The sequence below is a fragment of the Emydura macquarii genome, unplaced genomic scaffold (genome assembly GCF_026122565.2).
Source record: "Emydura macquarii macquarii isolate MOO-44397 ecotype Brisbane River unplaced genomic scaffold, CSIRO-AGI_Emac_v2 contig_2292, whole genome shotgun sequence".
Lineage (NCBI taxonomy): Eukaryota > Metazoa > Chordata > Testudines > Chelidae > Emydura > Emydura macquarii.
In genome coordinates this window covers 1,530,251-1,556,761 of record NW_027132429.1, presented here as the reverse complement: position 1 = coordinate 1,556,761, position 26,511 = coordinate 1,530,251, and the positions used below count along the sequence as shown (strand labels likewise).

General features: G+C 64.0%; 2 protein-coding genes across 3 annotated transcripts; one reads left to right on the top strand and one right to left on the bottom strand.

The window, feature by feature from the left end:
• Nucleotides 1-317: 317 nt before the first annotated feature.
• BEST2 (bestrophin 2) lies at nt 318-4,820 on the top strand. Its single transcript, XM_067560373.1, has 9 exons — nt 318-469; nt 890-984; nt 1,590-1,823; nt 2,335-2,489; nt 2,935-3,012; nt 3,169-3,321; nt 3,496-3,576; nt 3,747-3,901; nt 4,201-4,820. Exons 1-9 carry the CDS (start codon nt 318-320, stop codon nt 4,805-4,807), a joined length of 1,710 nt encoding a protein of 569 aa, XP_067416474.1. The 3' UTR covers nt 4,808-4,820.
• A 1,466-nt stretch (nt 4,821-6,286) lies between these two features.
• On the bottom strand, nt 6,287-25,741 carry HOOK2 (hook microtubule tethering protein 2). 2 transcript variants are annotated; one of them, XM_067560481.1, is made up of 22 exons: nt 25,597-25,741; nt 23,085-23,170; nt 22,604-22,709; nt 22,104-22,154; nt 21,438-21,570; nt 20,743-20,810; nt 20,463-20,525; nt 20,042-20,122; nt 17,264-17,412; nt 16,822-16,962; nt 15,642-15,843; nt 15,350-15,460; nt 15,072-15,159; nt 12,864-12,933; nt 11,875-12,012; nt 11,599-11,686; nt 10,102-10,136; nt 9,727-9,809; nt 9,329-9,432; nt 8,923-9,030; nt 8,397-8,468; nt 6,287-8,152 (listed from the first exon to the last, which is right to left on the bottom strand). In XM_067560481.1, the coding sequence occupies exons 1-22, from the start codon at nt 25,705-25,707 to the stop codon at nt 7,985-7,987; spliced, it is 2,256 nt and encodes a 751-aa protein (XP_067416582.1). In that variant the 5' UTR covers nt 25,708-25,741; the 3' UTR covers nt 6,287-7,984. The 2 variants fall into 2 exon arrangements, with proteins under 2 accessions (XP_067416582.1, XP_067416583.1); XM_067560482.1 differs by having other exon boundaries at nt 22,604-22,676.
• Nucleotides 25,742-26,511: the final 770 nt, after the last annotated feature.

Genomic DNA, 26,511 nt, shown 5'->3' with positions numbered 1-26,511 from the left:
CCGGGCGAGGTGACGCGCCCGCCCTCCCCCACACGGCGTGTCTCAAACCCTTCCGGCAGGAGCCGTAAGGAAACCAACCAGCTGACAGAGTCTGCGCCCTGAAAGCAGGAGCCAAAGGAGCCGGGTCTCCGGGGTGTGTTGGGAGTTGGATGTTACATCTGCCTGCTCCCAGCTGGGGAGGGACTGGGGCAGAGGTGCTGGCTGTGAGGGGCGATCCAGGGGGGGATGCTGCAGGGACGGGGGGTGTCCCTCGGCCGTGCCTGTCTCAGTCACCGGCTGTCTCTCTGCAGGACCCGTGTCCCCCGCGCCGGCCCGTCATGACTGTCACCTACACGTCTCGTGTGGCCAACGCCCGCTTCGGGGGCTTCTACAAACTGCTGCTGCTCTGGCGGGGCAGCATCTACAAGCTGCTGTACAAGGAGTTCCTGGCCTTCTTCGCCACCTACCTGGGGCTCAGCCTGACCTACCGGTGAGGGGAAGGCCTGGACCCCGCCTGGCACCCCACATCGCTGGGCTCCGGGGGGCGGGGGAGGAAAAGCCCTTTGTACATGTGTGTGCTGGTGCCTGGCCTTTGCACACGCCTGCCCCAGGCTTTTTGCTACCACGTCTCTGTACCCTGGGCCCCTTCTGTGAGTGTGCAGGCTCCTTGCACACGTGCATGCGGCTCTTTGCACACTCGTGCACGTGGGTGGGGGGGGGTGCCCCTGGCTCCTCGCACCTTTGTGTGCCTGCACTTGCATGCCTTGCACGTCTGCGTGGCCGCCCCTTCCCTTCGCACGGTCTGTGCGCCCGGCCCCGGGCTCGAGGGTGGGAAATCCACGGGCGAGGGCACCAACCATCTTGCACGTCTCTCCTCCCCTCCCCCCCCGGTTCCGATTCGCACCCACAGCTTCGTCCTGGCCGAGGAGCAGAAACGCTACTTCGAGAAACTGGTGATTTACTGCGACAACTACGCCAACCTCATCCCGGTCTCCTTCGTGCTGGGTAAGAGCCTGGGACCCTCCCTCGCTCCCTGCCCCTCGTCTGGGGACCACCAGTTCCGCTCGCAGCTCCCTGCCCCCCATCCCGTGTCCTTCTGGGTCAGAGCCTGAGGGCCCCCCCCCGCTCCCCATTCATGTGGAGGAGCTGGAGAACCCCCCCCACTGCGTCTCCCTTGTGTAAGACAGGTGCAGGCAGGCGCTCTGGGGTACATGGGTCCCACCGGATCCCCCTCTCCCTGTGGAAAGGGGCTGGGGGGACTGAAATGCCCCTCTGGGCTCTGTGTAGCACCATGGGGGTGATGGGAAGGGGGGTTGGGCTGGCTCAGATTTTCCCACCAGGGAGGGACCAGCCGCGGGTTCGAATCTCACTAGGTTCCTCGAGCCAGGGCTGGGAACTGCACTCGAGAGCGACTCCTGCTGGCCAGCTGGGGAAGTGGCACTAAGGGAGCCCGTCCCAGCCCCATTGGATTCCTCTGACCTGCCCGGGTCCGAGGCTTGTCTTCTGCCCCCTGCCCCAGGCCGGGCGGGGGGGCGGAGGAGGGGCCAGGACGCCAGGGTTCCATGGCCGGCTCCACCCCCCGACTCCGCGCTTGCCCCTTTGCCCCGCAGGCTTCTACGTCACGCTGGTGGTGAACCGCTGGTGGAGCCAGTACACCTGCGTGCCCATGCCCGACCGCCTCATGTGCGCCATCTCTGGCAGCGTGCACGGCGCGGACGAGCGGGGCCGGCTCTACCGCCGCACCCTGATGCGCTACAGCAGCCTCTCGGCCGTGCTCATCCTGCGCTCCGTCAGCACCGCAGTCTTCAAGCGCTTCCCCACCATCGACCACGTGGTTGAGGCAGGTGTGTGCCGGGAGGGGGGGGATTTGAACCCTTGGCCAGTGTCCAGCACCGGGGATTCCTTTCCAGCTCCCTAAATCCAATTGGCTCTCACCTTCACGGCCTGACCAAAACCCTGGCATGGCCATGCAGCTGTTCAACAGCCCCTGCGCCCCACCCCAGAGGTGGCTGCATCTCTGTGCTGGGACAGGGGTCCTAGGATAGCGTCTGTTTAAGGGGGGGGATGCCCAGGGTGGCAGGTGAAAGGGGGCATCTATGGGGGGGTGTGGTAACAATCCCTCCTCTCCAGTTGCCCCCCATGCACTGACGCTGGGGCAGTTTGTGCCCAGCCCCCAGGGGTCAAACCCCTTCTGCTTCTCCGGCTCCCCCGGGTGGCCAGACCGTGTCTAGACGTTTGCGTCTGTGACTGACCACAGTGGCGGGGTGGCTGGACGCAGAGGCCGCGGGTTCGGTCCCTGGCCCGGGTTCGGGTTGGGGGGGGGGCAGCTGGGTAATGGCTTCCCCTCACCTGCAGGCTTCATGACCCGGGAGGAGCGCAAGAAATACGAGAACCTGAGCTCGTCCTACAACAAATACTGGATCCCCTGCATCTGGTTCACCAACCTGGCGGCCCAGGCTCGCAAGGAGGGGCGTGTCCGGGACAACTCTGCCCTCAAGCTGCTGATGGAGGTGGGTGGAAATGTGGGGGAGGGGATCTGGCTGGGGACGCCTGGGTTCTGTGCCCGGCTCAGGGTGGGGCAGGGGAGCCCCCGGATGCCTGGGTTCTGTTTCGCCAGCCAGTTTGGGTCAAGGGCATCCTCTTGTCCCACCTGGTTGGAATCCAGCCCCCGGTGGTGACTGACAAATCCAGTCCCCCATCGGCTGGGTAATGAGCTTGCTGGGTCTCTGCTCAGCGCCCAGCTGGCTGCGTCTGATCAGACTGAACCCCCCCGCCCCCGGTCTAGAGGGGACCCCAGTGGGGGAGGCACCTTGGCAGTGGTGGGGGGGGTCTGTGCTGGTCTGGGGGGGTGTTTCCTGGGGATGCCCCGAGTCTGTCCCTGTTGCGCTGCCCCCTCTGCAGGGATCTGCCCCCGCCTTGGCTCTGAAATTGCCCCCGTTTCCCTCCCCCCCCCAGGAGCTGAATCACTTCCGCGCCAACTGCAGCATGTTGTTCCACTACGACTGGATCAGCGTCCCCCTGGTCTACACGCAGGTGAGCGCCGGAGTCCCCCCCCCCCACCTGACAGTCACAAGGGGGGGGCTCCAGGTGGATAGGACGCAGGAGTTCTGGGGCTGGGAGAGGGGCAGGGTGGGGGGAGCCCGGACGCCCGGCCCGGCACGGCCCTGACTCTGCCTCCGGCGCCCCCAGGTGGTGACCATCGCCGTGTACAGCTTCTTCGTGGCCTGTCTGATCGGGCGGCAGTTCCTGGACCCAGCCCAGGGCTACACGGGCCACGACCTGGACCTGTGCGTGCCCGTCTTCACCCTGCTGCAGTTCTTCTTCTACGTGGGATGGCTCAAGGTGGGGCCGGGGGGGGCTGGTCTCTGGCGGCTGCCGGGCAGGGATGGGGGCAAGGCAGGGCTCCAGTCTGGGGCTGGCAGAGGGCGTGGGGGGCAGGGGTGGTACTGGTGGGTAGCTGGGGGGAGGGGCAGGGCAGCCCCCCCTCCCCCCCCGACTGAGCCCAGCTCCCCGCAGGTGGCTGAGCAGCTGATCAACCCCTTTGGGGAGGATGACGATGACTTCGAAACCAACCTGCTGATCGACCGCAATTTCCAGGTACCCCCCCCCAGCCCGCCGCACTCCCCCCAGCCCTGTGCACCCCCCCCCAGTCCCATCCCCCAATTTTCTCCAGCTCTGGCTCAGGCGGTCAGCCTGCAGCAGAGCTGGGGTAGAACCCAGGAGTCCTGCCCCCCCAAGCGCAGTGACTCCCTGCCCCCCCGCCCCAGGTCTCCATGATGGCAGTGGACGAGATGTACGACGACCTGCCCCTGCTGGAGAAGGATCGTTACTGGGACGCCTCCAACCCCCGCGCCCCCTACACGGCCGCCACCGTCTTCCTGCTGCACCAGCCGTCCTTCCAGGGCTCCACCTTCGACATCACGTAAGCCCTGGCTGGGGCGGGAGGAACGGGGGGGAGGGGACTGTGGACCACAATGCGCCCCCCCTCCCGCCAGCATGGCTGGGCCTCTGCCCTGCGGGATCCCAGCAGCACTGGGGCCGCTGCAGCGCTCTGAGCCGAGGCAGACGGGATGGTTACAATGTGGTCCCTTCTCTGCGTATTTCTGGCGTTCCCACCCCAGAGATGGCTGCATCTCAGCACCGGGTGAGGAATCGGTGTATAAGCGGCCGTGCCTCACCCCAGAGGTGGCTGCATTGCACTCCCCACTCTCTCCATTGCAGGCTGCCTAAGGAGGACATGCAATTCCAGCCGCTGGAGGAGATCGAGGAGGAGCTGGAGCCGAGCCGCCATGTCCCCCTGCACCTCCTGAACCGGCTGCTGGCTCCGGGCCTCGCCACGGGCAGCTTCGGCCGGCGCCTCTCCCTGCTGCGCCGCAAGAACAGCTGCGTCTCGGAGGCCTCCACCTCCTACAGCTGCCTGTGCCAGGACACGCAGAGCACGGACTGCAGCTGCGAGGCCCCCGCCCGCCGCCTGCCCCTCAGCGAGGTCCCCTTTGCCGTGGAGCAGCGGGCTGGGGAGGGGGGCGAGGAAGCCGGCCATGGGGTCCTGGGCAGCCACCAGGAGGCCTGGGCAGAGGAGTCTGAGCTTGCCCAGCGGTCCCAGCTCTCCATGCTTAACCCCGACGGCGCCGCCCCGGTGGCCGGCGGCTTCCCTGCGCCCCGGGAGATGGCGCCCCTGGTGGACACATCCGTGGCCCGGGATGCGCCCTTCTTGCCTAGCTTCCTGCAGCCTGGAGACGCCCAGGAACCCTCCAGCAGGAGCAGCCCCCCCAGCGCCGGGTACCCCCCCTGGCTGCAGAAACCCATCCACGAGGAGACCACGGCATGAACCGGGCCTGGGAGCTGCTGCGTAGAGCTTCACCCACAGACTCTGGCGGGGGGGGGCGGCACCAACCCCCCCCTCCCCCATTCCCCCTGCAGATGGTGGGGCTGTGGGGCACCCGCTGCTGGGCCTGGGGCAGCTAAACCCAGCTCTGGGGCCACCCCCTCCCCAAGCACCTGCACCCCAGCCCCCTCCCCTGCCGGTCCATGCGACCCGCTCAGCCCCGTGGTGCCGTGCCCGCTGCTGGCTGAGGCGTGCTGGGCCCAGCGCTAGATCCTGCCCCCCCCCCCGCCCCCCCCACACACACACACTCCTCCCCCATCCCGCTACTCCTCCGCACAGCAGCCAGGCCCTGTGTAAATCCCACCCTCCTGGTGGCCAGGGGGAGCAGCGAGCAAGTGAGACAATCAGGACACTAGGGGGGCAGCGCCACCTCTCTGACAACGCCAATTAATATGAGGCCGGCCGGCCGAGGGGGGGAATGGATCCACCCCCCCTGTGTACATCACCACTGCCTTTTTAAAGAACCGTTTATGAAACTGTGCTGGAGTGGGGTCTTGTGCCACGGGAGGGAGCGCTCGCTGGGACCAGCTCTGTGCCTCAGTTTCCCCCCTGGCTCTAAGGTTACATTGGAAATAGCCCCAGGGGAGGGCTGCTGTCCTATCCCTTAGGCCCTGTCTACACAGCAGTTGCACTGGCTTAATTCAAAGTGGTTTTTGAGCCAATGTTAACTGGTGCAAAATGGGGAAACTGAGGCACGGAGGGGGTGGTGGTGGAGGGGGTTGTTTAAAACCTGCTCCTAACTGATTTAAGAAGAGGCCTGGAGATTTTTTCGGCCCCCGTTGAGCTGAAGGGGGGGGGGGGGCTGGATTTAGTTCAGGGCTGGATTTAGGCAGCGGAGCTTCACGGGCATGTAGTGCGTTGCAAGTCAGCCCCTAAACTTTCCCCTCCGGGGAAGTCCCCACCTTCCGGCTCCCACCCCCCCTAGTGTCATTGGGGGCACAGTCCCGTGCTCAGGTGAGAGCGCTGAGGTGGGGCGGCAGGGGCTGGGGGGTAGATAATTTGGGGCAAGGGCCCCGAATGATGGCCCGGATCCAACCGGGCCTGGCCCCTCCAGTCGCACTGGGGGGCAGGGAGAATCGGGACCATGTACGGCCACCCTCCGCCACCTGAAGCTGTGGAAACAGATTGACACGGACTCAGACCTAATCCTGGCCCTGCCCCTTCTAAGCCAGGCCAAAACAGCTAACAGCCGCAGCTGGCTGGGGAACAGCCACCCCGCAGGCTGCCTCCAGGGAGGCTCATCGTGGGCAGGATCCTGGGTGGGGGCAGGGAGATGAGTTTGACACGGGACCCGCTGCCCCGTCAGGCACAACAGCACCCACAGCCCCCCCCCGCCCTCATTGGGCAGGATCCTGGGTGGCCAGACCCCAGCCAGGCCAGACCCCAGCCAGGCAGGGAAACGGGACATGGACATGCGGCACCTCTGCTGCCTCTGCAAGGGGGCGGAGCAGCCGCCCCCCCACACAGCCTGCTCCATGCCTGGGGCTCCTACATGCCCACCCTACATATTAGATAAATTACGGTAGCACTTAGCACTAGAAGGGGCTGAGCCCTACCGTAATACACCTAATAATCCACAGAGGCCCTACCATAATACACCTAATAATCCACAGAAGCCTGCTCCCAGACCCCCTGCGCTAACCGAATACACCTAATAAATACCCAGCAACAATGGGGTCCTGCTCCATGCAGCGCCATAACACACCCACTAATCCATGGAAACCTGCACCCAGACCCCAGGGACAGAGCAGGCAGGAGATTCGGGCTCGGTCTCGAGAGACTCACAAGGAAGGATTCTAGCAGCTTTATTGGTAGTGTCGAGATTACGGACAGGAGCCCAGGTGCCCCCGGCTGCCCTAGAGTAGAAAAATAAAAGACACGGGGGCCTTGACCCACCAAGACCCCTCAGCCCCACCCCCGTCACAGCTTTACCAAATATACAGTTTGCGTCTTTAAAACCCCAGCAGCATCGGACTAAAATCATATTCGAACAGGGAACAGAATAAAAAAGGGACTGGGGGGGCTCAGCCAGCTGGAGCCAGCCCCCCCTCCCTGGACTTAAAAATAAAACTCCAGCCCCTTAAACCCACACAGAGCGAAGGTAAACACATAAAGAGGCCACTTGAAAACCAAAAGGACGCAGGCTCGAGCCGGCCTCGGAGAGCTGGGACAGAAACCCACGGGCTGGAGAACAATGGGGGGAAGGGGGTAAACGCTGCCCCCTGGCCCCAGGCTGTAGTGAACCCGGGGAGACCTGCCTTTCTCCCACCTGCCAGGAGAGGTTGGAAGCGTCGGCTTTAGCGTCTCAGCCCAGGTGCTGTGGCAGGGCAGGGAAGGGAGCAGAACCCGGCCGAGGGGGATCCTGGACCCCCCCAGGTAAAGCTGGGGAAGGGGTGGCATCTGATGCCCAGCAGCGAGGAAACGGACGAGGCGGGGAAGACGCTGGGAGGCCGGGCAGCTGGCATGGGAGCCACCCCCTCACGCCTGGGCATTGGCTAGGGGGCAGGAAGCAGCAGAACTTGCCCAGCCCCCAAACGCCCTCAGGGGTCGGGGGCAGCCGGGAGCCCAGGCGCTGGGGTGCTGGCAGAGGCCACCCTGGCATTCACCGCCCCCTGCCACAGCTGCCCCTGCGGCCCGTGGGACCCGACGGGACTCAGCCTTTGGGAGGTGAGCTACGGCCTTGCCACGCGTGGCCCAAATCAGCACCCATGCCCCCCCCCAGCCAGCACAGCCATCCATGCTGACCCCCCGCTGCCCCCGCCACGGAGCTCACGAGCCTGGCTAAGAAGGGGTTAAAATCCAGGGGACCTTTCGGAGTGGGGAGGCATGCCCACCCCCCAGGGGGTCAGCTCAAGGGACCAGCCCAGGGATCGTGGGGGGGGGGCATCCCACCCCCCTTGGGCATCAGAGGCGCCAGCTGGCATGTGCCAGGAGGGAGTGATTGATGGACGGGAAAGTGGCGTCAGGGGCAAGCAGCCAACCCCATGCACCAGGCTGGGTAGGGGGCGAGGCAGGAGAGACCCAGAGGCCTGGCTGGGGGGCCTGGCTCAGCCCCTTACTCGCTCCCCTCCCCCCCCTTCCAGTAGGGCGAAGCCAGGGAGGCCCGGCAGACAGCCCCCGTCAGTGCGCAGGGGGGGGCTTGTCTCCATACTTGGCCAGCAGGGGCTGGGTCCGCCCCAGTTGGCCCCTGCGGGTGTTGGTGGCCAGACGCTGCTGGGCCAGGAAGGACTGGGCGTGGCTGGAGGCGGCCGACCGCTCCTCCGCGGCTTGCTGGTGCAGCGCCATGCCCTGCAAGGGGAGGGGGGCGGGGAGGTCAGTGTGGGGGGCACTGGGACAGCCAGCACCCAATTCAGCCCCGCCTCCCCGATGCCGGAGCATCGACCCCGTCCCAGCCCCACCCCAGGAGGTCTGGCCCAGCCAGGGTGCCATGGGATCCAGCTGGCATCCCCCCCCCCCCCCCAGCTCCCACTATACCTGCTCCCCCCGTCATGCCCCCAAGCAGGCCCAGCAGCCTGGCCTGCCCCACACGCACCGTGTTGTACCAGGCGCTGATGATCAGCTTCTCTTCCTGCTCTCGCTGGGATCTCGTCTTCTCGTAGCTGGTCTGATGGGGGAGGGACAGGGAGAGTTGGGGGGGGGGGAGCAGAGCCAGGCTGGCCCCTGGGGCTCAGGCTGGGCACATGGGGCACTCTCCCTGCACCCCTGCTTTGGTTCCCAGAGGTCACACGGGGCCTCCTGCAGCCTTTGGCTCGGGGCCAGGCCTAGGGGATGCTTAGAGCTTGGAGTGGAGAAAGCTGCCATGTGCAATGGGGGGGAGCCAACCCGTGCCCCCCCCAACACAGGCTACCTGGACAATCCACCGGGGATGGGACAGCGGCTGGTTCAGGGCGCTTGGCTGTGGCCACAGGGATTCCCCCCACCCCCTGGCCCGGCAACTCATCCCACACACAGCGCAGCATCCCCTGGAGTGCCAAGAAGGGGCTCCGGGGAAGAGGGGGGACCCCAAGGCTAGTCACCCTCCCCTCCCCCCGAGGGCAGGGGGCGCAGCCGGGCCTCACCTCCAGGTGATGGATCTTCACCTCCTTCTCCTGCAGCTGGTTCTTTAAGGCCTGGATCTCTGGGGGCGGCTTGAGCGGCTGTTGCTTGGGGTGCAGGGTCTTGATGACCTGGAACGAAGTTGATGCAGCCGGGGGCGTTAGGGGGTGACCCCGGGAATGCCCCCCACCAACCCCCACCTGGCCAGCCTGGGGAGACCCTGCTTGTGGGCAGGGCTGCAGACCTGTGGGGAGGTGCAGGGAGCCTGGCCCCCAGCAGCTGGGGGGTCGGGGGGGGGGGGAGACAGGGCCCAGCCCTGCAGCCCTGCCATGGCTCGGACCCACTCCTTAGCGCCCCAAAGGAGGAAGCTTCCATAGCCCCTTCCCCTGAGGTTCCCCCCTGCCAGCCCCACCCCACGGCCCGGCTCACCGTGCAGGCCTTGTCCATGTAGCGCTTGTAGCGCTCCTCCATGGCCCTCATGTCCTCGTCCTTCTTCTTCAGGCTCTGCTGCAGCTCGTCAATCTTCCTGGCAGCTGGGGGGGGGAGGAGGGGACACGGGGGGGGGTGGATTCCAGGTGAGCATCCATCCCTGCCCCCCCCCCCCCCTCCGATGGGGAAAGAGACACGGAGCCACCCGGGGGCGCCTGGTTCCCAGCCCTGCGCTGCTGCCGGGAGCTTCAGGGCAGCCGCTTTCCATGGGGAAGGAACAAGTCCTGGGGGAGTGTCCCAGGGGCCAGCCCCATTGGATCCCACTCGCCCCCCCACCCCAGTCTATCCCAGAGCCTCCACCACCTCCCATCCCAGTGCATCCACTCCCCCCCACTCACTTGTGCTGTCCACTTTGGGCTCCAGGCCGTCGATGTACTCCTTCTTCTTCTGCAGCTCCGAGTGCGCCTCGTGCAGCTTCTCCCTGGGGCGGGGAGGAGACAAGGGCTGTCAGGTGCCCCCTCAGGATCTGTTCCCCCCCCCGGCTCAGCCTTAACACTTCACCCCAGCCAATGAAGGGTCGGACCCCCTGCTCCCTGACAGATCCCCCCCAATCCCTCCTGCTCTCCTTGGAGCCAGCGGGGAGACACTGTCCCCCTGTGGACAAATCACAGCCCAGAGACACTGAAGGCACCATGGGGAAGGGGGGGGGAGGGGTCCTACAGCAGCTGCTGGGCCTGGGAACCCCCCACGGGTAACAGAGCAACACGACTTACAGGTGTTCTTCCAGCTTCTTCTTCAGCAGGCAGGACTAGGGAGGAAGAGGAGGAATGGGTGAAGGCCAAGAACCCAGACCCCACGGCTCAGCACCCACGTTCCGAGGGGCACGGAGCTGCCACAGCAGCTGGCCCAGGGTTCATGGCCCCCCCCCCGGAGATCTTGTGGTGTTCCCAAGCGTGAGCTTTTTGAGTCAGGTCTGCCACTGAATAATTGGGTCTGACCCCTCGCCCGGTTTCCCGCAACTGTGAAAAGTTAAATTGATAAAAATGCCTAAAAATAAACTATTACCAACTGAAATGATAAAAAACCCCAAAACCCGAAGGAGAGCGTTCTGCCCAGCCTGCTGATAAATCTCGTGCTGGTAACACAGCTCCGTGCCTAGACCCATCCACGTCTAGCCGGCCAGATGCGTAGAGGCGTCTGCGTTTTCTCTTTCAGCTCTGGGTCATGTACAGATCTCTCCCGAGGGAGGTTAATAACCCGGGGAGCGAATTAAGCAGCATTAACAACCAGGCTACAAATCCCAGCCAAGGTTTCTGAGAGCAACCAGCAGTATTTTGGGGTGGGAGGGCAGGGGGTCCCCAAACTCAAGATACCTTTCAGCCACCCCGTCCCCCATTCTCAGGAAGGGCTGGGCCTCCACCCAGAGATCAGGTGTCTTGGGTCGGGGACCCAATCCCCCCCAAGCAGCAGGATATGAGCACTGAGAAGCAGGGTTGACCAGCCCCTTGGTACTTACAATGGCCTGCAGGGGTACAGGGACAATCAGCCAGCAAGACAGAAAGACAGAGAGGGGCGGGGGGGGGGGAGGAGAGAGAGGCATTAGCGTGATCACAGCACAGAGCTGGGATGGGGGCACACGAGATTCACGGCTCGCTGGGGCGATTTCACAGACAGGGGCAGCAGCGCTGGGGGGAGAAGGCAGCCGGGGGATAGTAGCAGGTCAGCTCCCATCCCCCTACAGGGAACCCCAAGAACACAGTGGGCTCCCCCTCCCAGAAATGAGAAATTGGGGAGTCCGGACGCCTTCCCAGCCGCCGCCTCCGTCACACACAGATCTCCAGCCCCACTCCCTCCCCCCACAGCGCCGTGGGGCAGACCCGCACTGGAACACGCCCAGCCGCTCAAACCCAAGCAGACCCTGCCCCACACCCAGTGCATGGGGTGGCAAGCCACTGTGGGTGCACTCGGCCATGGTGGGTGGGGAACGCAGGAGACCTTTGCCAAGCGCTCACGTTTGGCTGGGTGACACCGGAGGTGGAGGGGTGCAGCCCCCGGGGCCTGGATACCCCAGGCTGAGCAGGACAAGCCCTTTGGCACGGGAAAGGGGCAGATCAAGGGGGCTGCAGCTGATCAGTCGTGGAGGGGGAAATCTTTCGCCTCTGCCGCAGGGCAGGAGGGTGCGTGCCCGGGTCTAGAATCTGCTCCCAGGAGGCAGCTCAGGGCCAGAGGTCGGGAAAGGCCACGCAGAGCCTGTCCTCAGCCAGACTCACATCCTCCGCCTTGCTGCCCTGCTCCTGCAGGCCCTTCTGGAGCTCCTCCAACTGGGCCTTCAGCTCCCTGATCTGCTGCTGGTGCAACCTGGAGAGGGAAGGGAGGTTAGACAGGAGGCGGGGGAGAGTGGATGGCAGGACCGGGACCCTTGCATGGGGCTGGGGCTCCCGCCCACCTTTGTGGGATCTTGGCTCACAGGTGAGATGAGTTTGGGGGAGGTCTCAGCCTAATTAGATCTCCCCAGCCAGCTTGGCCCCGCCTCCCCCGCCACTCACCTCTCCTGGCTCTCCAGCCGGTTCTTGGTGCGGTTGGACTCCTCCAGATGCCCCTGCAGTTCGGCCAGCTGCAGCTGGGACGTCGACTCCTGCACGCACAGCATCTTGTTCTCGTGCTGCAGGCGCATGATGGTCTCCCTGGGGCCAGGGGAGAAGGGTGGGGTCAGGCGGGCAGATGGCCTAGTGGCCCACCAGCCAGCTAGCCCGGGGAGGCCTCCTTCCAGCCAGGGCACCTGCCACAGCAGCGTCTCACTGGGGCGCCCTGGTCTGGGGTAAAGGTGCAGCCCCTGAGGGACCACAAGTCCCAGCATGCCGCATTTCAATCCAAGAGCCAATTACCTGCTTGGCTTGAGACACAGCAATGCACGCTGGGACCCATAGTCCCCCAGGGGCTGCAGCTTGTCACTGGGGCATCTACAAGCCACACCTGGGCTAGCCACAGGCCTCTGCAGCGCAGGGCAGGGAGGCTGCAGGAGCTAATTCAGCCAGTCCAGAGAGAGGCTTGGGGTCGACCCCGCAACCCGTGGGGGACAGCAGACGCAGGGTGTGCGTGGATCTCCACAGCCAGCGCAGCAGCGCTACCAGCGGAGCCCTGCCCCCCTGCTGGGGTACGGTCCCCATGGCATGGGAGCCCCACTGCGGGCACCAGGTGTCCTGGCCACCGCCCGGCAGAATTTAACCCTTTCGCTCCCTGCTGCGCAGATGCGGGCAGCTGGGAACAGCCCATGCACCCAAAGGCAGCAGCAGATACCCTCAACCAGTGGCATACCAAAGGGGGCGGACCAGGCCCCTGGGCACCAGTCTATGGGGGGGCACCAGGAGGCAGCGCCAGGATCCCTCCTGCCCTGGGCTGAAAGGGACTAGGGAGTTTCTGCAAATGCAACACACCGAGGGCTTGACAGGAACCCCCCCCCCCAGGTACAGGGGCCCAGAGGTGCCAATACACACCACACCCTCCCTAGCCAGACAGCTGCAGAGCGGGAACCTACTTGAGTTCAGCCGGCAAGATCTCAGCCGCCAGGTTGTCCATGGGAGAAACGGCTCCGTCCAGCAAGGCGTCTGCAACAGGGAGGGGATGTGAGGAGCTTGTCTGGAGGAACAGGGACCAGCCCCGACTCGGCAGCTCTCTACCAGCCCCGAACGCTGGGGGAAATTCTCCTCTGCCGCCCGCCCGCCAGGACTAGGAACACGGAGGCGCCAGGCGAGGTGCAAACCGTCCGCCTCCTGCTCTGGGCTAGTGGTGCAGCCAGATTTCCAGTGGCCATAACGCCATCGACGGAGCCGGAACAACATCCCTCGATCCACAAGAGAAAGTTGAGCCCAGGACCTGGCAGTCCATTATCCCGGCTGCAATAGGGGCCGGCGGCAAGGAATAAAAACGCCCGTCCTGTCCCGATGAGAGTTATGACTATATGTGGGGCAGGGCCTCTTTCCTTTCATCCACCTCTTCTCCCCCTTAGTTTATGTGCAGTAGCATTGGGGGCTCGCTTAGGAATGGGACAGGGTGTGTATTATAGCCTGTAACAGCGCGCTCGTCCCCCCACAAGTCCTTGGCTTCACTGTCTCGTGGCAGCGAATTTGACAGATTCTGCATCACAGTTTAAAAAATGTCAATTGGAGCCGGCCAGAAAACGGGCTCCTCGCCCCCCACAGAAAACGGGCTCCTCGCCCCCCACAGAAAACGGGCTCAACTAGAATAAAGATTTCAGGGGGTTTGGACAAAATATTTCAGATTTGGCAGTATCACTGCAGTGCCTCATGGGAGTTGTAGTTCAGGTGCCTTGTGCTCCTACTCTTCTCTTTGGACCAGGATCCCTGATGGGACTGCATATCCCATGATGCAACGCCACCCCCCCCAAAGTGAGATCGTGGCATCATGGGAAAGGTAGGCTGGCTGGGGAGCCCAGCCCATGGGGCTAAACCTACATGTCCTCATTCTTCTCTATGGGTTGGGTTCCACAGCTGGCCCATATCTCCCATGATGCACCACGATCTCGCCTCATGGAGAGGGCAGGTGGGTGCATCATGGGAGATGTAGTTCCACCAAGGAGCTCGGCCCATAGAGGAGAACGAGGACATGAGGCAATCAAACTTCACCTCCCACAAGGCACCACGGCGGCACAGCCAATCTGCCTCCTTTGACTAAAATATGCCAAGTGCCCCAGGAAAGCAGATGCATGTCACCAAACACGTTCGTTTCTCCAAAACTCCAACTCTCCAACAAAAAAACCAAGTGGATGGAAAGATTTTGACCAGCTCCATAACGGACACATCAGGCGACACGGAGTCGGATGCACACCCTTCGAGCTCCGTCCTCCGAGTCCAGGCCCTCGTACCCAGCCTATGAAACGGAGCCTGGCCGGAACACACGGCGCCGAGCAGCGAATCGAGCTGGACGTGCTCTGTCTGTTTGTTACGGCTCGGCTTGAGTCAGCCGATAAGCCAGGGAGTATAAAGTTCAGCTCCAAGGTTGCTGCAAGTCTGTGGATGACAACGCAGCAGCTCCTTGCAGTCAAGGGGGGGAAAAAGAAAAAGCACCACGTTGTCAGCTGGTTGGTTACGCAGATTCCCACGTTTCCAAGCAAGGCTTCAGCTGTCCTTGGATTTACTCCGTATCTTGGCTAACTCCTTCGGGCTGCGCCAGCCGCTGTCAGGAGCTGCATCTCCAGCTGCTGTTTGGAAGGGCTCTTAATTGCTGTCAGTGCCGGGGATGGCGGGCTGGGTCGGAGCCGCTGCTCACGCAAGAGCTTTCCCGGCATTTTAAGCATCACCTCGATTGCCGAGAGGTTCAGATGACCCATTTGTGGGTGCTCAGCACCTCGGAAAAGTCAGACCCTGGGTGTCCTGAGTCAGATCCCGGAAAGGTTGTGGAGCCCCCCTCACCCCACAATGGAAGCCACTTCTGAGTTTTCCCCCCAAATTCTCAGCACTTCCAGCTTCAAGGGAAGCCTGAAGAAGCCCCCGTGCAGGGGTGGCTGCCCGAGTCTGCAGAGCGCCTGCACCAGCTCCGAGAGGTCTGAGCTGCCATTTGGCCGGGGGTGTTGGCACCAACTCTCGTTACATGTCAGCGTTGAAGTCTGTCCTGTCCCTGCTCCAGGCCAGGCCAGGCAGCAGAGGGGCGATTGGAGCAGCAGACGCAGCTGCTCCCCTCCCCCCACCCTCCCCGGCTGTTCCTATTCCAACACCGCCGCACCCACCTGCTTGGCTCAGGCACGTCTGCTGCACCTGGACACATCTCAGCTCCTCGTTGGCCTCGCGGAGGGAGTCCCGCTCCTCAATCAGGCGCTGGGGGAGGGAAGCAGCCGGGGTCAGCAGAACCCTTCACCCAGGCAGAGCGCGGGATCGCCATCAGGTCTAACCACTATACTCCACTCCCCTTCTGGAGCTGGCGATATCCAGGAATTCCAGCCCCCAGCCCTCATCGTCCCCCCCCCTTTTAACCACTAGGCGCCCCCCACCCGGGTCCCAGCCTCACCTCCTTCTCCTTCACCAGCGCCTCGAACTTCTCCTTGAGGTTCCTGTATTCAAACTGCCACTTCTCAGCCTTCAGGGCCTCCTCCGAGTGTTTGCTACGGAGCTCGTGCACCTGCGGGGGGCCGAGGGATGGGGTTAGCCGGAGACGAGGAGCAGACCTAGGGCCCGGGATGGGACACCAGCAGATTGGGGACCCCTAGCAGGTGCATAGAATACGTGGGATGGGGAGAATCTGCACTGGAGATGCCAGCTGTGCCCCCTACCACCCGGGGACCCCCAGCCCCTCTGCCCACCTGTCTCTTGTGGGTCTCCAGCTGGGAGCGGACGGCGTTGGCTTTGCGCAGCTCCTCCTCCAGCTGACAGGTGCGCTGCATGTAGACCGTGTTCCGCTCCTCCACCAGCCGCACCTGCCGCCGCAGGTCGCCCAGGTCCTCCAGCTTCTTCTTGTACGAGTCCACCGTGGCCTCCAGCTTGCCCACCTTGTCCGAGGAGTGCCTGCCACCGGGGCGGGAGGAGCTCAGCCGCCGGCCTGGAGGCCAGCAAGCAGGGCCAGCGGCTGCCACGGCCCATGCAAGTCCCCCCCCCCCCCCCCGAGGATCCACGGGAATGTGTGAGCCCTGGTTCCCAGACCCCCCTGCTCTAACCTACTGGACCCGTCCCTATCCCCCCTGAACCAGGATCAGAACCCAGGGTCTTGTAAGGACCATGGCACCCCCTCCATCCCAGGGCTGTTTAAGAACAGCTGCACTGGGTCAGACCAACGGGCACTTCACAGAGAACCAGAGCAAGGCAATCATCAGGTGACCCGGCCGCGCTGCCCCGTCCCAGCTCCTGGCAGTCAGAGATTCAGGAACAGCTGCGGGGCCAGCCCTAGAGCTCTGCCTTGCTTACAGCAGGCTCGCGACGCCTCTAGCCCCATCTGGCCAGTGGGGCCGGCCAGCCCCAGACAAGGATGGCTGTAAGTCCCCACCCTGGGTCGTTAGTGGGGAATCGAACCAAGAACGCCTGGCACCAGAAACCCGGCTGCTCCCCCACCAAAGCTCGAGGGGTTCCTCTCTTACAGCAGTTCCCAGCCGATCTACCATTGCAGCCGCACATGCTGCTGTGTCTCACATGGGCCGTATCCCCACAATAGATATACAGCCTGTACGGCCCTGCGGGTGTCACATGGGCCACAGCTGTGTGCTGACTGGGCCAAGAACCACTGCCCTGTTAGCTAGCAGCAGTAGGTTCTTATCTTCCATGTGGCGTGCTCCTGTGCACACACAGGGGGTGGAAGAGGAGAGAACAACACAGTCTTCCCCAGTGTGATTGCAAGGGTCAGAATCCCATGGGAGGGAGACTTCCTGCCTGATCCCTGCCCTGGAGCATGAGGGTGAAACTCCACACCCCACTTGTTGGGTGCTGTGGTTACCCAGCTGCTGGGCCTGGGGTATCACAAAGGGGAAAATCCCGTCAGACCCAGGCTCTCACCTCAGCACGTCCATCTCGTCCTTCAGGGCCTGGGCCTCCTCGGCTAGACTGGTCAGTTCCTCGTTCCGGCGCTGCAGCTCCTGCACCTCCCGCTCCAGCTCCTCGCAGCGCGTACGCAAGTCTTCCTTCCCGCTCTCCAGCCTGCAGGGGCGGCCAGCCCCAGACGAGACACCAAACCTAGCTACCCAGCTCTAACCCCTAGACCCCGCTCCCCTCCCAGAGCTGGGATAGAACCCTGGAGTCCTGGCTCCCAGCCCCCTCCGCTCTAACCCCTAGACCCCGCTCCCCTCCCAGAGCTGGGATAGAACCCTGGAGTCCTGGCTCCCAGCCCCCTCCGCTCTAACCCCTAGACCCCACTCCCCTCCCAGAGACAGGAGTAGAACCCAGGAGTCCTGGCTCCCGCTACGGCCCCTTGCCACCACTTCCCGCCCCCCTCGCCCACCTGAAGGTCTCCTCCTGCAGCTGCGTGATCTGAGCCTGCAGCAGCAGCAGCTTTTTGCCACCTGTATCCGACTCCAGCCGGCTCCTCTGCTCCTTCAGGATCTTGTTCTCCACGGTCAGCGTGTTCTTCTCTTCCGCCAGGATGGAGATCTGAGGGCCGGGAGAGGGAGTCAGAACCCCCAACTGGGCGGGGGGGAGGAGGGTGACAGGCAGACTCCGCCCTTCCCCCCGCCAGCAGGGACCAGGAGAGACCCCAATGGGGCTACAGAAAGGGCTCATCTGAGACCAGGGCGAGCTGGGGAGGGAACCCAGGCGTCCTGGCTCCCAGCCCCGTGCTCAGACGGGGCCTTTGCGATGCAGAATTTGTGAACTCTGGGCAGCTCCCACTCCACAGCGGGGCCTCGGACCTGGCCCGAGGCCACCAGGACGGTCGTACCTACCAGCGCGGGCATCTGCGCAGGGGATGGCTCAGCACGCGGTTGTGTGTCACCTTCCCAGCCTGGCAGCCCCCCTTTGCTTCCTGGATTCAGGTTGTTTATGGCCACTCTTAAGCCGGAGTCCCCCGCCCACGGAGGAGATTCCAGGGGGGATAACGTGCCCCATTTCCCCATGACTGGCTCTCCCGGGGAGGGGCAGATGCCAGGCTTAGGAGAGATCCGAGTTAGGTCCTCGACTCACAGCGAGTAAGCGGAGGTGGCGGGGTACGGGGGGCTGTATCCCTTTATGAAAGGATGGATGGCGATACAAAGCCAAGGCACTCCCGGCCTTCCAGGGCAGGGTCACAGCTCTCCAGGGGTCAAGCCCAGGGAGAGGACCCGGCAGGCTGCCTGGCACATGCCCGGAGTCATTGAACCGCACACACCGGATGCCCCCTACGGCCAGGGAGGGGTGGCACAAGCTGGCTACCCTTGTTAGACACATAAGTGTCCAACCCACTCTTCTGAAGCTCGCAGCAAACCTCGGCCTCAACACCATCATGTGGCGGTGAGTTCCACAGGCCGACAGCGTGGGAAGAGCATCATTCCACCGACCAGCGAAAGCTGAAGTCTGTACATTCAAATCTGAATGTCCCGTCTTGGGCTGCCAGGGAAGGGCGAACAGAGGCTCCTCAGCTCCCTACCCTACCCCCGTCGTTTTAGATTAGATCGGTCACAGTCCCTCTTATTACGCGTCTCCTCACTGAGGATCACCCATTCTTTTCAGAGAGAGCTAGATGCTTTTAGAGACCGAGCCCGCCCCTCAGGGAGCCCCCCAGGCTTTTGCAGAGAGGAGAAGAGAGTTTGAGATCCGACCAGGAGCTCTGTAAGCAGGTAAGTAGGTAAGTGAACTGCCTACCCCTTCCAGGCCCCGCCCCGCCCCGCCAGGGGCATTTTAAGCAGAGGGCATGAATCAGTTCCATGACATGCTCATGCAGAGGGAAGGAACGCGACGGGCACAGGGCTCTGCTGCTGTGTGAGTAGCTCTGTTATTGCAGGGGGGAGAGAGGGGTCGGGGCAAACGGCGAACTCACCTTCCCGCAGGGAGGCCGCGTCTCCAGTTACATTCGCACCTTGCGGGAGCAAAGGGGGGGGGGTTTATGGAGAGCGGTCGGTTGGGGACCGGTGCGCTTCGCACCGTGAGGAGGGGCTCTTCCTGTATCAGCATCCAAAGCGGGAACCCACCCCAGCCCCCTGCGACCCGAGTAGGCCCCATCTCCTGCGGTATCTCGGCTCCTACTGGCCAGAATCAGGTGCTTTGGCCAGCCATGACCCCCCCCGCCACGACGCCGCTTCGTTCTGCCCTCTCCGCACGTGCACACGGCTGGGCTCTTGCACACTGGAGCAGAAGAATCCCTAGGATGGCAGCAGTGGCTCAGCAATCTGGGGAACTCCTTGCTGCAGGAGGCTTACACAGCACAGTTTCCTCCCACCCAGTTCAGTTCGCTGTCTCTGTGTCACGCTTGATCTGTTCTCACATTAGGAGATGGGGGTAAATAAGAACCTCATCGCCGTATTGCTGCTAAGAGCGGGTCTCTCCATACCTCGTGTTGGAAGATCTCCAGACACGGGCTACCCCAGGCCCGGCTCTGTGGTATCCATGTTGGATCCCCATCCCCTAGACGGGGGCCAAGGTGCAGGGAGATGGTCGGGGTCGCACAGCCTCTCGGCAGCAGAGCCAAACCACGGAACCCAGCAGGACAATTGTGCTGCGCGCAGCCCACCAGAAGACCCGGCTTCGACTGCTGGCTCCAATACTGGCTCCCTGATGGAGCCACTGGATCTCTGCCTCAGTTTCCCCCCCCCAAAGGAGGGGGGCCAGCCCTGCCGTTCACCCCACCCTTTGCTCGTCTCTGCAGCTCGAGCAGGGACGGCGGCACTATGTACCCACAGCGCTGAGCAGAACGGGGCCTCAGTCACACAAGCCGAGAACCCAGGCGTCCTGACGGCCCCCTCTTTTGTCCCCTTCACACAGCACTGTACCTCCTTGAACCTAGCCTGATCCCTCCCCTGCCCCCCACTAAACAGACCCAGCTCCAAATCAGCAGAGCTCCTCGCGGGGACGGGGTGGGGGGGGAAGGAATATGCAGAGACCCACACACCTCACCACAGCCAAGCCATCCTCACACGGCCCCAGAGCAGACACACAGCAACCACAAGCCAGGCAGAGAGGAGACCCCCAGGAAGCACTGGGCCGAGACACAGCTGCATGGCCCAGGGCCCTCTGGAAGCCAGTCAGTCCCCCGCAGGCGAGAGCCAGGCGACTAACCCCTGCTGCCCCGAGAGCCCCGGGAAAAGCCCACCTGTTGCTCCAGGTCCTGGCAGCGCTGCCGCATGTCGTCCGGCTCCTCCAGGTCCTCGCTGAGGAAATAGTACTTCCGAGACTGCGGGACAGGAGGGGACGACGTTAGACAAGGCAGGCACATGGACAGACCCCGGCACGGCACCTGTCCTACCCCAGGGGATCCGGAGCCCTAGAGACAGAGGCTCCGCTCCCCTCCTGGCGAGCTGGGTCCCCGGCCCCAGAATTTTCCCCTTTTACGGGTGGGGAAACCGAGGCAGGAAGCGATGGCCGGACTTGCCCGGTGGCACTCAGCCAGTCAGCGTCAAAGGCAGGGCCAGAACCCAGGGGTTCCCAGTCCCCAGGCCCACACTCAGGCCATGCCTCCAGGCAGTCACGGCTGCCCTGGCCCGGATGCAGCCCTGTCTGGACCCCCAGGGTACCTGGTTATCGAAGTTGCCGTACGTCTCGGAGGCCAGCGTGTCCGATGAGTCCTTGGTCATCAGCTGCAGGAGTGAAAGGGTTAAAGATGTTCAGGAGGCTGCGGGGAAGAAGCAGATGGGCCAATACAGAGCCAGGCAGCTGCCCCGTGGGGCTGGGTTACCCTGGAGCAGATCAGCGGCACCAGCATCCCATTGGCATCCATCTTGTTCCCGTGAGTGCCTGCCAGAGAGCCTGCCCCCCGAGCGCCCCACCAGCCCCCCGAGCGCCCCGCCAACTCACCTCCTGAATGGCTGCCATAACCACGTGCTGGACAGACTCCTCCAGGGTCATGATTTGCTGGATGTGCTCTGGGACAGAGGGAGGGCGGCAGCTGAGACCCTGCCCCTCTCACACCCCTAGCTCACCCTGCCCAGGGGCACAGATGCCAGGCCTTCCCCCGTGCAGCACAGGGCATCAAATCCACACAGCCCAGACACCAATGCCAGAGGCCTCCATGCCAGGTGCCATGGGGCTGAGTGTGGGAGGCAAAGACCGACTGGCACAGAGCAGCAGCCGCTGTGGGCCAGGGCCAGGAACCCATTGGGCAGCCCCAGGGGGACCCCCATGTTGTGGGGATGGGGGGGATTTCAGGTTCAGCAAGGAAAAGGAGCCTGAAATCCCCCCCATCCCTCCCCACACTAGCCATGCCACTGGGGACCAGGCAGAGGGACGTGGTTTGTCCTGTTGGGGGGGAGGGGGGAATCTGAGCTAATTCGGGGGAGGGGACTCTGCACAGCAGCCCTATTGGGTGGGGAGGGGTCCTGCAGCTTTTTGGACCCTCCAGGATGGGACCCTCCAAAAACCACGTGCAGCAGATCACATGGAGATACTCCACGCCCCGGCAGGGAGTAACTACCCGCCCCTGCCCGGCACTGAGGCCACGCAGAACGCGGTGTGGGGGGGAGGGAAATGGGGAGGGGGCTTCCACCTCACACCTTGCTTCTTCTCACAGCTGATGGCACACCCCAGCACCAGCTGCAGCAGCTTGCCCAGCTCCGAGGCGTCCGAGAACTCCCCGATCAGGTTGACGTCTGGCAGGTGGCGCTCGGAGATCTGGTGGCCCAAGACCTGGGGGAGAGATGGAGAGTTCTGGGGAGGCAGCAGGGGGCCCAGAGACACCCCCCGACCCCCCCCCCCCCCAAGACACCTGCCCGTCCTCTCTATGTGCTCGAGCTGGCGCCTGCGGGGGGGGGGGGGAAGGGTGCTCACTGCACAGACTCACCAGACTGGGGCTGCCAGCACCGGCACAAAGACGCCCAGGCTGACGTACCAGAGCCTTAAAGGTGAGCTGGGGCCAGACACGGGCCCCCCGGGATCAGGCCTAGTGAGGCGAGGGGGTGGCGAGGGCACCATCCAGGGGTCGTTAGAATGGGGCTCTCTCCCCCCCCCCCCTTCAGAAGGGGCAGTGTTGTCTAGTGGATAGGGCACGGGCTGAGAGTCTTGGGCACATCGGTGCCTCAGTTTCCCCTCCCGCCCTGTGGGAATCTAGGCTATGAGCTCTGCAGGGCAGGGACCTGATCTCAGCCGGGGCCCTCCAGGTGCTACCATAGTACACCTAATATTCCCCCCCTCTTCCCCCCCCGAAGGGGGCGGACACTCACATCTTGGGAGTACTCCAGCACGCTTTGCAGGATCTTTTTCAGGTTGCTCACCTGGGAGAGAGCGAGCGTTGCAGGGTTCACTTGCCATGCGCACAGGAAACCTGCCCCCCAGCCCCCCCCAGGCTGGGCTGGGCCGACGCCGTGCTCACTGGGGCAGGGCTGAGAACCCACAACTCAGCTCAGGCGGCCGCCAGATGAGAGTGGCACTTGGCAGGGCAGGCCCTCGGCTTGGGGAGGGCAGATGAGGCGGCTCGTGAGCAGGGTGGGGAACGGCCAGCCAGGAATTAGCAGAGCCGGGGGGGGGGGGGGTGCACTTTCCTTGAGGACCAAGACTTCAGGCACTTTGTGTTCCTCAACCCCATAGCAGCCTCCTGCCCCCCAGCGGAACGTGAACGGACTGAGACTGTCCCCCCCCAGCCCTGCTCAGCAGGGATGCCAGGGTCTTCACAATGGGTGTGTGGGGGGCGTGATTTAACCCCTATTTTAAGGCAGCCAGTTACCTTGAGCCTCCAGTTGTCCCCGGTGTCGGCTTTGATCCGCAGCAGCCAGGTCTCGTTGAACCAAGACGAGTCTCTGAGAGGGAGGACAGGACACAGCGAGGCTGAACTGGGGAGGGGAGGGCGTGGCTTGGGGGGGGGGGGAAAGGAATTCCTGGCCCGACTGGAGCAGCTGCCACCTCGGGGCAGGATCCGGTTTCCCTGTGGGCCGCACACGCCCAGGCCAGGCCGCAGGCAGGGATCTGGAATCCTGCTGGGACGGGAGGCGGGGGTGGAGGTGGGCATGGGCTTCCCTGCAGGCCCCTAGCTCCAAAAGTCCCCCCCCAGAGCCCAGAACAGCAGAGCCGAGCCCAGTTGCCTCTGGGTCTGATCAGAGAGGAATGAGCCCAACCTGGGCCCCCCCAGGGCAGGCCCCCCCACACCTGCTCTAGTTCCCATCTCGGAGCCAGGTCGGGGGGCGGCGCACACTAGGGCTGGTACTTACATCCTGTGCAAGACCTGGGCGATGGGGACGCCGCTGCTCAGATCCTGGTAGGTGGGGCACGGAGACTGGACGTGGAAGGTCTGCAGCTGGTGGGGGGGGACAAAGAGATGGCTCAGTCAGGCAGGAAGCAGATGAGATTTTGGGGGCCAGGAAGAAACTGCCCACAGAGACCAGCAGGGGTTACCCTGGGCGAGTGGCCGGCCGTGGGGTTTGAACCTGCCGCCTCTGGATTTTTAACACCCGAGCGAGCCAAGGCCAGAGGGGGTCTGTGCCAGGCTCCCCCTTCAGCCTGCCCCCAGCCCCCTAAAAAAACCCCACCCCGGCCTGGCGCCCCGCTTCACTTTCTAGCCACCTGTTGCTGATCCTCTCTCATGTCCCCTCCTGCTTCCATCACCCCCCCTCTCCCAGTGGGCAGGAGCGCCCACCCGCAGAGCGGAGCCCACGGGGTTGAGTCACTGCACCCAGCTGCCGCGCACCAGCCTGGAGGGCAGATCGGGCTACAAACAAACCGGGGCAGGGCCCCTCCATTCCCCCCGCTTGGGAAAGGGGTAGAAGAGACACCCCCTCCCCCCCCCCAGCAAGGTCAGGCCGCCTGGCTGGCTACAGACTTAACCAGGCAGCACAAGCGCTTCCGTGATCTCCAGAAGGAGACACTAGATAAGCGAACGGTCTCTTGCAGGCTGGAACACTAAGAATTGCTCCACCACAAGCAGGGACTTAGCCTGTCCAGGACACCCCGCCACCCACCCACACCCCTCCAGCACAGGGGCAATTAGAAGTCTCTGGTGCCCATGGCCTCGCAAAGGCGACCTATGCAGCTCTCGCCCCCCATGGACGTCTCGACGCGGGTCCCTGTCCCACCTGAAAACGAGCTGAGACCCAGCAACTCGTTTCACAGCCACGGGCCAGCGATCAGCAGCTGGAGAGATTCTCTGTCGCCCCCCCCAAGCTCAGAATTAGTGTCCCAGAGAGGGAAGACCCCATGTCCCATCCCCCACTCCCCCCCCGAGCCAGCCAGTCCCCTGCCATGGGGCCAGATCAGAGTCGGTGCCCTCTACAGGGCAGAGTCCACGTGCCCCACTCCTCACCCCCCCGAGCCAGCCAGTCCCCTGCAAGGCACCTGCACAACTGGCAGGTGTGAACTCAGCATGGGTCTGCAGGAGGCTGCCAACAGACTGGGATGCTGGTGCTGCGAGCTTCCCCCTGCAGCGGTGCCCTGGCTAGCATCAGGCCCCAGCTCCTGGCATCACGGACTCCCCCCACCCCCTACCCCTCCCGCTCCGTTTTGAGAAAGCTGCCAGTGCTTCAACTCCCGAGGAAGCCTCCGGCCAGGCATTCCCCACCGGACTCGCTGGGCAGAGCAAACGTGGCCGCGTGGCCTGCCCTGAAGGAAGGGTGGGACCCCCTGGGGGCCTGGCCCAGAGAGGGGGTGCTCCAAAGGGCTGTTTAAAAGCTGGGGTACGGCACCAGCCCCGTGGATCCGTGACACCAAGATGGGGAAGAAATGCGGCCAGATCTCCCGACACTCAGCAAAGAGATCAGCACCAGCCGTGACTCAGCCTGAGCGGGGCAGCTTTCATCTGCCCGCCTGATCTCCGGCTCCATAACCCACCCTGGCAGGGCTGGGCAGAGACACAGGTCAGCTCAGCTACCCTGGCCTTCATCGTGGGCAGGCTGGGCCGGCTTGGCCGGATCCCAAGGCCTTGTCTTCTTCCTGCAGACCTGCCACGAGTTCACCTGTTCCTCGGGGCTGCCGCTGTTTGGCCAGAACCTGCAGCGATCTGGGTCGGTTTCGGCCAGAGCTTTAACGGCCCTTTCACCCCACCCCGTCACAGACACCCCCCGTCCCCCATCTCCCCCAACGGCAGCTTCCTAACCCTCTGCGCTCCCCGGGCCAGCCAGTCACTGCCCTGCATTTCACTCCCGTGAACCGCTCCAGGAAACTCCCCGTCGCCCCAGGGGAGCTCACCCTTCGCAGCGCCTGGCCGTGGCCCCAGCAGGCTGGGCCCCAGGGCGCGGGGGGTGCAGAGAGCATGGGGGAAAACCGCCGGGTGTGGGGCACCGTAAGGTGGCCCCAAACACGCAACAGCTCGTGCGCTGGGCACACCACGATGGGGTGCAAAGGACTGGAGATGTGTGGGTGCCTCTGGGGGGGGGGGGGGGGAGATTCTGGGTGGGGATGGAGCGGGGGCCCTGGGCATACAGACCCCCCCCCCGCCCCACCCAGAGGGGCAGCGCCCCACGGGATGGAACGTGGCTGTACTGCTCAGCGGGGCGGGGGGGGGGGAATAACGAGTGTACAAGGGGGGGCTGCACGGGGGAGACCCAGACCATAGGGGCAGCAGGTACAGCCCCCCCCTGCACAGCTGTAACGGGGGGGCAGCACCCCATAGCCCAGCCCCATAGCCTGGGGGGGCAACCACCTCCCCCCATAGCCCAGCCCCTCCCCCCATAGCCTGGGGCCAGCCCCGCCCCGCCCCTCCCCCCACGGCCCCCCCCGGCCGGCGCTCACCCAGGTGAGCAGGGAGCCGCACAGCTCGGCCTTGTCCACACTCATGGCTCCGGCCGCCCCCGGGGCCAGGCACGATCCGGCCGGAGGAGCCCCTCGGTCCGCCAGCACCATAGACACCGCGGCCCTTCCGCCCTAGAGCGCCTCCCCCACCTGGCACACGTCGCTCCGCCCCGCCCACAGCCGACATCTTGAGCCCGGGCAGGCGGCGCTCTAGCATAGGGCGGAGGCGGGTCGTCACGCTGGCGGAAGGACGTTCTAGGAAAGTGGAGGGTTTTTCTCTATGGTGCATTTGGAGCCTTCAGCTACACACGTCCTCTGGCCATCCCCATCATCATCTAGCTACGCTCTGTCCGTCCGTCCGTCTGTCTGTACGTCCATCTGTCCCCATACACCCCCTCTGTCTGTCCGTCCGTCCCCATATACCTCCTCTGTCTGTCTGTTTGTCCCCACACACCCCCTCTATCTGTCTGTCTGTCCATCAGTCCCCATATACCCCCTCTGTCTGTCTGTCTGTCCCTCCATCCATCTATCTATCTGTCCCACCTGTTCAGATTAAATCCAAGAATTTCCGACCCAGCAATTTGCATTAGAGGCAACACCTGGGTCCCCCCCCCCTGCGCCCCAGAACAATACCCCCCCCCCGACACCTGCAGTCCCTAAGCGGGTGCCTACACTGCATTGTCGGGGGACAGGAATGTCACAGCCTGGCGATGCAGAGGGCTGCGGGCCCATTGCAGCACCAGGGGGTGGCAGGTGCCTTGCAAACTGCCCCAGACACCAGGGGGCAGGACGGAAGGGGGGGCCGAGAAGGGGCTGATGCTGTGGGGAGAAGACAGTGACACTGTGGGGAGGGCTGCTTCTCTGGAGGCTGCAGCACCCCTTCCAGCCCCCCCCCCCCCCCGTTTTGTGCCAGCA

Bases quoted from the DNA above. Each gene is read 5' to 3' on its own strand.
- HOOK2 (XM_067560481.1), bottom strand. From the start codon at position 25,707: ATGGTGCTGGCGGACCGAGGGGCTCCTCCGGCCGGATCGTGCCTGGCC. The intron at 22,710-23,084 runs GTAAGTACCAGC...TCCCCTCCCCAG, and splicing joins GCCCAGGTCTTGCACAGGAT to TTCAGCCTCGCTGTGTCCTG. The intron at 9,810-10,101 runs GTAAGTCGTGTT...TCCCCGCCCCAG, and splicing joins AAGAAGCTGGAAGAACACCT to GGAGAAGCTGCACGAGGCGC.
- BEST2 (XM_067560373.1), top strand. From the start codon at position 318: ATGACTGTCACCTACACGTCTCGTGTGGCCAACGCCCGCTTCGGGGGC. The intron at 1,824-2,334 runs GTGTGTGCCGGG...CCTCACCTGCAG, and splicing joins CGACCACGTGGTTGAGGCAG to GCTTCATGACCCGGGAGGAG. The intron at 3,902-4,200 runs GTAAGCCCTGGC...TCTCCATTGCAG, and splicing joins GGCTCCACCTTCGACATCAC to GCTGCCTAAGGAGGACATGC.